The sequence below is a fragment of the Elgaria multicarinata genome, chromosome 9 (assembly GCF_023053635.1).
Source record: "Elgaria multicarinata webbii isolate HBS135686 ecotype San Diego chromosome 9, rElgMul1.1.pri, whole genome shotgun sequence".
Classification (NCBI taxonomy): Eukaryota; Metazoa; Chordata; class Lepidosauria; order Squamata; family Anguidae; genus Elgaria; species Elgaria multicarinata.
Genome location: NC_086179.1, coordinates 27,247,466 through 27,260,647, shown reverse-complemented (window position 1 = coordinate 27,260,647; position 13,182 = coordinate 27,247,466). Strand labels below are relative to the sequence as shown.

Sequence of the window (13,182 nt, the reverse complement as noted above, 5' to 3'; positions counted from 1 at the left end):
ATGCTACACCAGCAGCAAAGCGAGAGACATGCCAGCAGGATGGATGCTCGTTATATATTATATATTCTTTTTCCCTTTTTTGCACAATAAAGCATCTATCACAAAACCAACTGGTGTTGCTATCCTAGTTATTATGTGAAGGACTTGTGCTCCACGTAGTTTTGCAAGAGGATAAAAGCCCTAACTTTGTGTTGCTGTAGGTAGGAGTCCCTTCCTGTCTGTCTAAGACAGACGGCTTCCATTATAGTTTGCGACATGGCTGCTCTGGGCCACGTCTTTCCTGCTCATTAGTCTTTTTAAACACTGCCTGGTCATTCTGAAAAGCAATTCTTCATGGAAATAGCAAGCTTTGTGTTACACATTGGAAGAATGAATGCAGATCATACACAGCAAGGCATATTCAACGGCATTAATAATCTTTTCTTTAAATCCTCATTTCTTAGCTTCATAACCATCCAATAATATATAGGAGTATGAAACCTGAGCACATGATGCAACACAATTCTTCTCTCCAAGGTCAAACATATTGAGTGTCAGTCTCAAGTTCTTTCTTGAAACTGAATTCTGATATCTATCTTTAATTGAAAGTACTGAATGCCCTTTTAACAAATGAACCTCCAACTTCCAGGCCTGACAGTTCGGTATTTTTTATTATTATTATTATTACAATGTCAGTACAGGCATTCAGAAATATGACCATGAAATACTATGATTAATGAGACATTCACCACTGGGACTATACTTAAAATGTATATGTGGGAGGTCACAGATACATTAAATTATTCAGGTGGAAGCATCTCTTTTTTTTCTTTACACGGAGCAACCAACCATGGACAAAGAACAACCTGTGATGCCTCTCCTTAGGACTAATTGAATTAAATGAGGGCTAGACATCTTGCTTATTTCTCACCAATTTCAGTGCGACTTAAGCACACTTAAATTTGGCTGGACTATGACAAGTGTTTAGACTGTTTTTGGTTTAGCTAAAGGAAAGGAAAGTTCAAATCCTGGCTCAGCTGTGAAGCTCACTGGATGGCCCTGGGCAAGTCACTTCCCTCTCGGCCTAATCCATCTTGCAGTATAGCTAAGGAGTTTAAATGTGTGCTGAGCTCCTTGGCAGAAGGGTTAGGGTATAAATGTAAGAAATCAAGCTGCTGTGTATAGACATACATGGCTTTACAGTGCTTAAACTGAAGCATGGGCGGAGGAATCAACAGGAATAGACAATTAGGTTTTGATCCACCGGTGGTACATGTGTCTTTTATACAACTGAAGGCAAAGGGAACAGAGCACACTTCATAGTAAAAAAAAAACCCACATTCATTTCTGTTCACCGGTACCTCTACATTCACCCTAGTTCTGTCTTTTTAGCATTTAATCTCCCTCTCTGCCTTTTTCAAGTGCAGATACTGAAAACTGCAATAGCGTTTGAACTGACAGGCTCTAGATTTGCACATAACTGAGGTTGAGGGCAGCACTTTCTCAGCTCTGGAATTTACTCCCTAGGCTTCAAGTTTATTAAACTTCAGGCCATGTTTCAATGTCTTGCATTTTAGCTCAGCCTCGTTCCAAAATGCTTGCTTTGTAATTTGGTTTGGCATGGGATTTGCTTTGTTTTCAAAACGCCCACAGCTGGTTGGTGCGTGTGTGTGTGTGTGTGTGTGTACTGTAAACAGGATAAGAATTTGACAATAATTTATTTTTAATAAAGGAGTACAGTAGTACATTCTTTGCAAGGCTCTGACGCAAAAACAAAAACAACAAACTAAGTGGGTTTCTTTTGTAAATAAAAGGAATCTTGTGACGAGTTTATAATCTTATCGTAACCAGGGGCTGTCTTCACGGTGCCACGTTGGGGCTGCTCTACCACCAAACCCCGCAGTATCGCTGCTGTGAGGTGGGGGCAAGTAATCCAGATGGAGGGAGGCAGTGCGGGCTTTCTGGCGGCCATTAAGGCTCACTGGGCCCGCCCCTTCCTCCTCCCGCGGATTCGGGCGACCAATGGCAGGAAGACTTCCACCCAGGAACACCCTCAGAGCAGTGCCCAAGTGAGGACAGATGGGGAAAAGCTGCCCTGACCTCGCTCAGGCAGGAAAAGTCGGGGCAAATCCCTGACTTTTCTGCTCTGCATCTTCAGTTTTTTGCCCCAGGGTGGCTCCAAATCAGTGACTGTGTCATATAACTGACAACATATAGACAGCCCCCCAGCCTGGCGTAATGGTTAGTCTGCGAGATTAGGACTGAGAAGGTCTAGGATCAAATCCCTACTCTGCCATGAATCCCTACTCTGCCAATCACTATTTCCCCCCAATCCAACCCACCCCACAGGATTGCTGTGGGGATAAAGAAAGGGTGGGGGGGTAGGGAAAGAGCATGCAGCCCAGAGCTCGCTGGAGAAAGGGTAGGCTAAAAGTGTAACAAAAGTGAAACAATAAATTAAATATACTTTTTAATTTTTACTTAAAAGCAGTGATGGGAGCTCTGATTTTGCTCAAAGCAGCTGTGTTGGAGAAACCAGATGTAAAGCTCTGTCTCTGCCCCTGACCCCACACCATTTCCCCAATTAAATCACACACCCTCACTGAAAGATGTTGTAGGCCTCATAGGAGAAAATACAGCACTTTTTGCCTTCTGAAGGTAACTATGTGCATAAGAGTTCAGCTTGAACAACCACAAAATAAAACAAGATTTTTAGAGCCGCCTTATAAACATCGCATTATTCATTACTGCGACACAAAAACAATTACTCAAATTTCTATTTTAATTAAAAGCACAAAACATTCTCTGGAATCTCTCCTGGTGATAGCAGTTGTGACTTCTTGTCTCTCTAGCAGTCTTGGCAAGGTTGGCCTTTAATTGATACACTTTTAATTCAAGTTACACGCTTTTCAAGGGAGCATATTCTAGGGAGAATAAGACAATACATTATTTATTTATTTTAATCCAACGTGATCAAAAAAGGCCTTCCTTGTTTGGATTTGAGAAGAATATAGGGGTGCAGTTTACACCCATGCCTTTAAATGCTCTGATTCAGCAGGAGGGAAGGCAGCTGCTATTTCCCCTCACATTCCTTTCCTATCATCCACTACCTGCCCTGTCCTGCTATAAAGCGCAAGACTTCAGGGCTTGCTCTACACATTTTTTTTTTATTGGGACTGAAGTCCAAGGATAACTTTTAGGGCACATTATGCATTCTGTATACCACTTTTCTAGCATTATTTCCTGCTCTTTATTCCATATTATCCAAAATACCGCAACAGATGTCATTGGGTATACTAAGCGATATAAACCCACAAGAGGGATGTAGTGTGACCACAATAGGATCGTATCGAGATGACGCAAAGTGTAGATCAGGCCCAACTTTGCTGCCACATTTGGCAAGAAAGGAGTTGGACAATAATGCCAGAAATGGAATTGGTGGGGAAAGTCAGTCCAAACCTGAACTGTAGTGAATAGAAAGGCATTTTCTTCTACACAATTGTGCTTCAATAAGGGGTGTTGTCTTTGGATTTTTCCTCTTCTATAGAGTCACAGCAAAAGAGCCAATTAACCTAAGTTCTCGTCTACATGTTTTGGTGATTTTACACAGCGTGTATACCTCCATTTTATTTATTTTATTTTTTGCTTTTAAAAAACCACTCAGATGGAAATGATATTGCGGTCAATGTTCCTCCAGGCCTGATCTAAGAACAATGAATTATTAATCCACATGACAGTTTTTATGATAGGAAGCAGTGGAAAAACTGAGGAGGTATTGTATGTTTTAGAAATTCCGTGTTTGGGGTGGTTTACATTTGGTTGTAGCTTTTATGAAACCCATTTAAAATTTATGACAGCCCTTATCTGGCAATCCCTTTTTATTCATCTGCCATGAGGATTAAGCCATTTTTTGTTAAAATACTTTACAGCAGTCCTAAAAAGTTGAATATGATGATGCTCATCTAGAAATATTTATTGCTGTTTAAAGGTTGTTGTTGTTGTTTTTAAATCAGTCTTACTAGGACAAGCCAATAGTCCAGTTAGGTTATGAAATACCCACCCTTCCCGCTTTTAGATTGGCTGTAAAGACATTTTTATTCAGGTATTTGAACAAATTAATTACATTTTCATTTTTCATTTCTACAGTTCTGGCTCTCACTGATTAGTAAACTTATATCACGTCATGAAAAGGCAGCAGAAACAGCTGAAATGAATCAGTTCAGCTCATATCTGAAACTTGTATTTGACTTTGGCTATTTACTTTGGCATTTGCATCCAAATTCAATTTGTAAATGTGAAGTTCTCTTGCTTTGTTTTATTTGTTAATTTAAAAACAGAAAATATATTACGATGTATAAGGATATTATCACAGGTGCTGTTCCAAAAGCTTGGATAATGTTTTTGTCTCCTCCCAACTTCATGATTCTCTGCAGTTTTAGGCAATAACAATTATGGTGATTCTATTAGATTTGATTTTTTGTCATATTGATCTCATAGTGGAGCATGAAACTGCTGTAGTTCTGCATCCCCTGAATTTACTGTGTGCTGATCTTTACTCTAATGCCTTCTGGATCTTACAGAAGCAGCCTACTTTGCAGCTCAGAAGGGACTGTGAGGATGATCAGGGGTCTGGAAACAAAGCCCTATGAGGCGAGACATGATAGCACTCTTCAAATACTTGAAAGGTTGTCACACAGAGGAGGGCCAAGATCTCTTCTTGATCATCCCAGAGTGCAGGACAGAGAATAATGGGCTCAAGTTACAGGAAACCAGATTCCGGCTGGACATCAGGAAAAACTTCCTGACTGTTAGAGCAGTACGACAATGGAACCAGTTACCTAGGGAGGTGGGTGGGCTCTCCCACACTAGAGGCCAACAAGAGGCAGCTGGACAGCCATCTTTAAGGTATGCTTTAAGGTGGATTCCTGCATTGAGGAGGGGATTGGACTCGATGGCCTTATAGGTCCTTTCCAACTACCGTATTTCTTTGATTGTAAGACGCCATCGATTGTAAGACGCACACTAATTTCAGTACCACCAACAGAAAAAAAGCTTTGATTCTAAGAATAATAATCGCACCCGCGATTCTGAGACGCACCACATTTTTAGAGATGTTTATATGGGGAAAAAAGTGCATCTTAGAATCAAAGAAATATGGTATACTATTCTATGATTCTATGACTCTATGATCTTGGCCTCACAGAACATGACCTACAAAGGCATTTGTCTCATACTTTCAGGAATGCCTGAAAACTTTCCCTACCATACTAGTCAAGATCTGAATAACATTTCACAAGTCAAAGCTAGCAAAATTCCGAGGGCTTCATTTCAGTTGAGGGGTTAAGCTAAAGCAAGGGGACTGGACCTCTTTCAGCTTGAGTGCCAAATTCTAATAGGGAGAAACACTCACAGGTCGCATTCCAGTGGTGGAGAGGGCCAACGGAAAAAGGGCCAAAATACCAGCATATTTTAGAATAAAGCTGTTACTGCCCGTAACTAAGCCTTAAGAGAGATATTTCAACCTTTTCAAATGGGAAGGAAGGGCTACAAAAACCGGGAACCCCCAAATGATTGGTGGCCAACAGGAAAGCATGTAGGGCCAGTAAAAGGGATGTGGCCACCTGGAGAATCCCTGGAGAGCCGGATTAGGACCCTAGGAGGGCTGGATTTGACCCCCAAGCCTGAGGTTCTGCACCCGTAAACTAAAGGCTTGATGGAAAAGATATCTTTTAGCTCATAAGAGGTAAAAACCCCACCACCACCACATCAGAGTTCAGGGATCATGGATATGTTCAAGGGTGATAGTGACAAGAGGAAAATAAATATCTATAATAAGGGAGTAGATGGAGAGAAGAGTTAAAAGCAAAAGAAACCATACACACACACACCCAAAATAAAACCTTCAGTGTTAAAAACACACACAGATGCTTGAAGAAATTTTGTGGTTTAAAATGGATGGAATAACTGAGTTGGAAATGTTTTGCAAGATTAAGTTCTAAGTGCAATTTTCAATACTAGTTTTAATGAGAACACAGACTCACCAGAAAAGCAAACTTCCTTGTAACCTTTTCACAGCTCCATTTACATGGAACATCAAGAAGTGCAAAAACATGTAGAAGTCAAGTTCAAAACAATCAACTGAACTGTTCAAAATGTTAAATTGGATAGAATGGTAGTTTTGGCATAATTCTTACAGTTAGCAAAGACGGTATGCCTCTGAATACAAGATGCTGGGGACAAAAATCACAGAAGGGCTACTGCATTTGCGCCTTGCTTGTCAGCTTTTCAGAGGCATCTGGCTGTCTACTGTGGTTACAGGATGCTGAATTTCAAAGACATATAGTCCTGATGTGTATATACTATCTCCAGTATCAGAGGCAGTATGCCTGTGTACACCAGTGGCTGCGGAACTTAACCGGAAGGTCCATCTAGTCCAGTATTCTGTTCACACAGTCCTACTTGCGTGCTTCCCATCGGGGCATCCTGTTGGCATCTGGTTGGCCACTGTGTGAACAGAAAACTGGACTAGATGGATCTGATCTTCTAAAGGACCTTTGATGTGGTCCAGCAAGAATCTTCTTAAAATATCTTAAACATCTTACCTCATTTGGGTCTTGCTGGTCTCTCAAAACAATCATGTTCTTAACGGCATTAATAAAAAATCCGTTCACCTCATCTCGCTTCTTATTTGGCAAAATTCGAAGCAGGGGGATCATTATGAGTGGAAATGCAACTTCAAGAGAGTTTTGAAAAAGCAACATTAGCCATTTATGCAATCATTCCCAAACCCTAACTTTAAGCGTTTCTCTCTCTTTTGTTGGGAAATGTATTTATACTACTAATTTCTCTTACTTTCTCACTTTTGATGAGAGGTTCTCACATGCTTTCCAAACTCAGGACATCACTTCATTGTAAGATGCCCTCTCAGAGGATATTTTAATTTACAACATTGTCTAGAAAGAAAAAGAATTTCGTCTGACTTCAGGACTCTACAGCACTGCAGCAATTAATTTAATTCATTATGATGCTTATTTTAAAAAATCATACAAGCTAAATTGCATGACAAGGCAGCTCTGAAAATGTGATTGGGTGGCTGCATTAATTCCATTTTCATCACCCTGCCTCACTTTGGAAACCAGATTGCCTCATTTAATGCTTTATTTCTGTCAGTATATCCTTCTCCAAATTGACTAACTGCACCAAACTATATTTACATATTCCTGAGACGATCACAAGGTTTGTCTCATGGCTGCAGGAAAGTTGTGTGTAAATGTACCCTTTAACTAAGTGAACCATGAAGTAGAAGGTCACACTAAAGGCTTTTTCATATGAGGAATTTGCCCTGAAGTACTTTTCTTTTGTAGTAACTACCCTGCTGCGTAATGTTCATAAAGCCTTAGTTGTGTTCACTACACAAATCTGAGCCTTGATCAATGGATCCTATAGTAAAATGGTTATTACCTTAAATTAAAGAAGAAAACAATAAATTTCAGTTCTACACACTGAGTGGCTATTGTTATAAACAATTAAACGGGCATATGCATTAGATATATGTGCCTTTGAGGAGTCACCCTGAGGAGAAATCTACAAAATTCCTGTGATGACCTATTCATGAATGGAGCTTTAATGAAAACTCTTTTTGGCTGTCCTTAAAATTTCATATGCATTTGTTTTGGGAGAGAACCTTCAAATTTTACTCTTGGCAATTTTTTTATAAAGTCCAATGCATATAACAACTCCCATGCACAGCCATACCTGGCATCGTTATCAGAGTGGAACATACAAAATCTATACATTCAAGGAATCAACAAGAAAGAGGGCCTTCTCTCTGGTGGCCCCCCAATTATGTAACCATGTCCCTGATGTGGCTCGCCTGGCACCAACAATCTTTTCGGCACCAGGTCAGGACTTTCGTCTGCTCCCAGGCATTTAAAGCATACATTGTTAACTGTCTATGGCCTGGCTGAGCGTCTAAAAATTGTTTTAAATTTTAGCTGTTTTTATATTTTTATGGTTTTAAATTTTGTATGTTGTTTTTTAATGTCCATTTTTTAAATCTTTGTAAACCACCCAGAGAGTTTCGGCTATGGGGCAGTATACAAATGCAATAAATAAATAAATGATTGCAGGGAAGAATTTCCAGGAAGTACATATGTATGCAAAACAACTGTGGCTGCAGGTCACCTTCAAGACTTCATGTGAGCTTGTTGGCTTGGCCTACAGACTGCATTCCAAAAAAAACCCTGCATGTGGAACATACTATTGCTTAAGAAAAGATTTAGGTACAAGTTGGCTATATACATAGTCAACAATGTGATGGTATACTTACCAACTAAGATTAAGATGGGTCCAGTTAATGAAAGTTCAAAGAATCTTTTTGTGTTCTTAACAAAAGTGTCATTGGGATTCTTCTGGGAGTCTACATTGGTACCGAAAGCCACACTAGCAACAACATCCAGAGTGAAGTAGCCATAATTCCTATATCAAATTCAAGAACATTGCTGTTAAAACGGCTGTTTTTATCACTATACATTTCTCTTCCTGCGTTTGTTGCATGAAAGTATTGGGATTTCTTTCTTTTCTTTTCTTTTGCAGACATCTGAGTCAGTCTATTTAAGAGGTTTTGAGTTTTTATATATTAAGCCCTTTAAAAATTCTTTTCATGGTGTCAAGAGATATTTATAACAACATGCAAATCTATGTGCAGTTTCCTCTGCAGCTGATTATGAACAATATTTATACTTCACGTTTTATGAATGGAAAAAAGCTGTACTTTTAAACTACAAAATGGAAAACAATGCTGTTATAAATGGTTCTTAATTCAATAAATTCCCCATTATCTGAACCATAGTTTTTTTTTTAAAAAAAGGCAGGTTTACACAAAGATGTTCAGCCCATGCTACATCAAGTGGAAATTGCATTTGTGAACGGTCCATTGCAGATATAATACAGAGACAGAACTTTCACTGGATCTCCAACTGCGTGTTTTACAATGGAACCAGTTAATATATTCAGCTGTCAGTGATCAGGTATATAGAAATGAGTGCAGAGAAATCAAATTATGCTCATGCATAAGTGAATCAGGATCTACTTAACAGAATTCATTTGGAAGCCTTTCCAATTCCTGGCTCTCACCAAGCAGCACTATGTCAGTGTTGATCTAGGAAATCGGAGTTCAGATTTAGCTAATTTACATATACTAGCTTATTGGGGACTGGTGCTAAGTATTAGTTGTTTTCTCCTAAAACTAGCCCATGGCATCTAAAAGCACCTGGAAACTGAAACTGTTATCATAATTTTTGTTTTCATTTTTTAAAATAGTGAAATAGTGCTAATTTGCTATATAAAAATGAAAAAAAAATAATGTGCAGGAACAGAAACTGATGCTGGGGCAATTAAGAAGATATTCAAGAGGCAATCAAGAAGCTATTTAGCATAATTCCTCAGCCATGATCAACAGGAAGAAATAGAAGAGGCAGGTCCTCCAAACAGGAATAATGTAATTAACAAAGGCAGGGACCTTTGTTGAATAGAACTTACTTGTGAGTAAACATTATAGAAAGATCTTGACCATGGGAAATGGCATTGCTTGACTATATAGTGCTATATTAAGTGCTGTGTAGAATGAACCTGTTTAATTTCATTTCCATAATTAAGCGAGTTATGGGGTTGCAGGGAGGGGAGATACCTCTGCAGTGCAAAGGGACTCTAGTGTGGAAGCAACCTCAGATAATGTATGCAAAGCACTTTGAGGAGGAGGAGGAGGAGGAGGAGGATGCCTTTGTAGACCCTTTTTGGACCCAAAGAACAGGCTGTAAATAGTTTAATAATAACGTTTTACAATTGGGAAAAAACGGCACAGAAGTAGGAAACCACCCAAGGGGCGGTTGGTTGGAGTAAAGGGGGTAGAGCCGGGGAAGAGACATGGCCTTCTGGGGACCCCTGGAAGGCCAGATTTAACCTCCTGGGCCTGCAGTTCTACAACCCTATTTTAAGACATTATGCATGTGAAATAAAGCATTACCTAGATGGGAGAAATCACATTAAGACATAATATGAGATATCAGCAGCTGTTCTTTTTCCATGCAATTTAGTAACTGATACCAAAGAGAGGATCACACGCAGAGATCTGTACAAATGCCACAAAGTCTACCAAAGGTGTATAAACCACAAATTGGCTGGTTTTCTAATCCTTGATTATGTCTACTAAGTCTTGATCACGTCGACTGTGACAGATTCTACTGGTAGCTTTCTTTTGTACATGCAGACAGAAAATAGCTTGTTTTTCACCCGTGTTGAAAGGAATGTGATGAAGGTATTGTTTCCTGTAGCACTCATATCTCACTATCCTATTCATGGGTATTTATAGTGCTTCAAAATCCTGCAAACCCTGTTTAACCAGAAATGATAGCAGGACAAAGAAATGAGCATATGTGACTTGTTAGGCAACTGAAGTCCCTCCCTGCAGGCTTACAGTCTAAGACAAGATATGACAAAAGTTCAGGGTGGGAGAGGGTGTGTATGTCCAGTCAAAATGGAAAGTTGCAGCAGGCTGCCTTTCCTCTAAGAGCATCAGCTAGTTTGAGAAGAGGGAGTATGAACACCATGGGCACCATCATACCTCCAATAAATCTCAAAAATCCTTAGCTGGGGGAAGTTCCTCCTGTCTCATTCCTGCCCCCTATATATGACAGCCTGCCTTAAATGAATTAAAAAAGGGCAAACCAACAACTATCAATACCGGTTTCTCTCAAGTGGGCATATTTTTATCTATTGCTAATTTGTAATCCCTGTCCTCCCATTTTATTATCTCTTGGAATGTTGCTGGATAGGATGTACACAGACGAAAAGCAACTTCTTACATGTATTGGTTGATTTGGTTTGGTTTTTATACTTTCTGCTTTATTATAGATGTATTGTTATGGTTATTATGGACATTATGATGTGTTATTAATGGATTTGTGTTTTCGTTTTATTTTTTGTTTATTATTGAGGGTTGATTGTAAGATGCTTTGAAAAACAAAGTGATAGAAAAGCAGCATATAAGTGTTGTAATAACAACAGCAACATATTAGTAGTAGTAGTAGTTGTTGTTGTTGTTGTCAACCACCAAGAGGTCATCAGCTATTGGGTGTTACAGAAAAATAAATAAATAAATAAATAAATAGTATCTTCAGATTTAAACAGTACAAGCATACTTCCCACAATTTTGATTTTTTTTTTTTACACCCATAAAATATGTAAATCTAGAGCAGTAGGCTAAGCCTGCAGTAGCAACTTTTTTTTTCCATTCTCAATAAAGAAAGAACAATAACAAATTGATTCAGCCTGTCAGAAATTTGCCTTCTTTCTCAGATTTTTACATAGAAGAAGTTAGTTATTAAACTTCATATCTCCAAAATGTGGTTCAAGGATCACTGGTTACTGATTTCATGTGAACTACTCTGAGGCCTTAGCGAGACCTAAGGTTTATCCCAGGATCGTCCCGGGGTCATGAACAGGGATGAATCCGGGACGATCCTGGGATAAACCTTAGGTCTAGTTAAGGCCTGAGATTCTTTTCATCTAAAAAGTGGAGTAAAAATTCTTTAAACATGGGGTAGGCAAACTGCCGCCTCCAGATGTTTTGGACTATAACCTCCATAATCTGACTATTAACCATGCTGATTGGGGTTTATGGGGATTTTAATCCAAAATATTTTGAGGGCACCAAGTTGACTACTCCTGCTATAAGCAAACAAACAGACCACTGGTTATGAAGATGGTTTGTTTCAACAAACAATATTTAAGATTAACCATGACACTAAACTTTAGTTAATCAAAAATGGAAGCAAAAGCTTCTAATCTTCTCACAGCTGTGCTAGAGGAGACAGGAGTAGATGAACTCGAGTCTCACCTAGGCTCATTTGCATCACAATTAACCATGGTTTATCGGTGATGTGTGAACACAGCCACAGAGAGCATCCTTTTTTCTTTCTTTCCAGCTGTTAAATTTCATTAACAGGCAGCTACGAATACTAGATACTTAACTACCATTACTTTTATATGTAACTGTTGCTGTTAATTAAGCTACTATAATAAAACAAATGGAAGAAATATATGCTCCTTTGAAAGTGACACAGTCCATATCAGGTGTGAGAGGGGGGGAAATTAAAAACTCTATTTGTAAAATAATTGCATATTTAGGATACCTTAGCAAATCAATTACCTGTAAAAACTTCTCTTATTTCTAATTTATTAAAGTACCTTTGGATGTCAAAAGCTGTGCCAGAATCTGCATAGACCTTTAAGTTACTCAGCAGGATGTCACATGCCTGGTTGATTAGTGGAGTCATCTAAAAAGGAGCACATGCACATGGTATAATTTTAAAAATGCAATATTTTTTTCCACATTAATTACATACTGCAGGAGATAAGTGTTCTCAAGAGCTTCTCCTCATTGGATAAAGTCATATTTTCAAGGAAGAAAACTAACTTTTACACACACACACACACACACACATCGATTTTACATGCTCTCTTGCACACTGATGGCTAGAGTACATGGCTTCTCTGCTATCTTGTCCTGCGGTGGCTGCTCCCTGCTCTTGGTTGAAAGAATAGCTTGATATATTTGTGACAAATGGAACCTGCTGCTTTGAACAATCGGTTTACCACGAGCTGGAAGCTGCAACAAACACATACACACACATGTGGTCTATATCATGGCAGAACAAGGGCTGGTTTGGGTAACATGAAGACATGTCTAGTAGAAGGAAGGATAACGCTGACACTGCTGAGATCAGGTCACACTTGGGTAACTTTCCAAGTGGCAGGGAGATGTAGCCTTCCTTTTGGGTGGGTGGGTGGGTGGGAGAGAGATCACTGGAAGACAGCAGGAGCAGACTGTCACTTGGGTTCTCAACTAGGAGCAATTACTGGGTTTCCTCAAGCAAGCAGGTGAGTGGCCATCTTCAAGCCTGCACCAAGGACTCACCTGGCCACATCAGTGCTAATTTACCTACTAGCTTTTGGAGAACCTAGGTTTTAGTTGTTTTTGCCTATGGCTAGCCTGCAGGATCGTAACTTAAAACATCTGGAATCTGAAATGGCTATTCCTCAAATCGTCATCTGCACAGCTCAAATTCTAACAATTTCAAAAGGAAGAGCAGCAAACTCCTCCCTCAATTAAGCCAAGCTTTTGTTGTCCTACAGTTAACACAG

At 39.3% G+C, this 13,182-nt stretch overlaps 1 protein-coding gene across 1 annotated transcript in view; it reads right to left on the bottom strand.

The window, feature by feature from the left end:
* The window catches only part of TBXAS1 (thromboxane A synthase 1), a 290,659-nt gene that overhangs the window by 84,901 nt on the left and 192,576 nt on the right, over positions 1 to 13,182 (bottom strand). The window contains exons 7-9 of the mRNA XM_063133347.1: positions 12,226 to 12,314; positions 8,309 to 8,457; positions 6,582 to 6,712 (exon numbers count right to left, since the gene is read on the bottom strand). Of these exons, the coding sequence (XP_062989417.1) occupies positions 6,582 to 6,712; positions 8,309 to 8,457; positions 12,226 to 12,314 (369 nt within the window). The remainder of the gene's footprint in view (positions 1 to 6,581; positions 6,713 to 8,308; positions 8,458 to 12,225; positions 12,315 to 13,182) is intronic.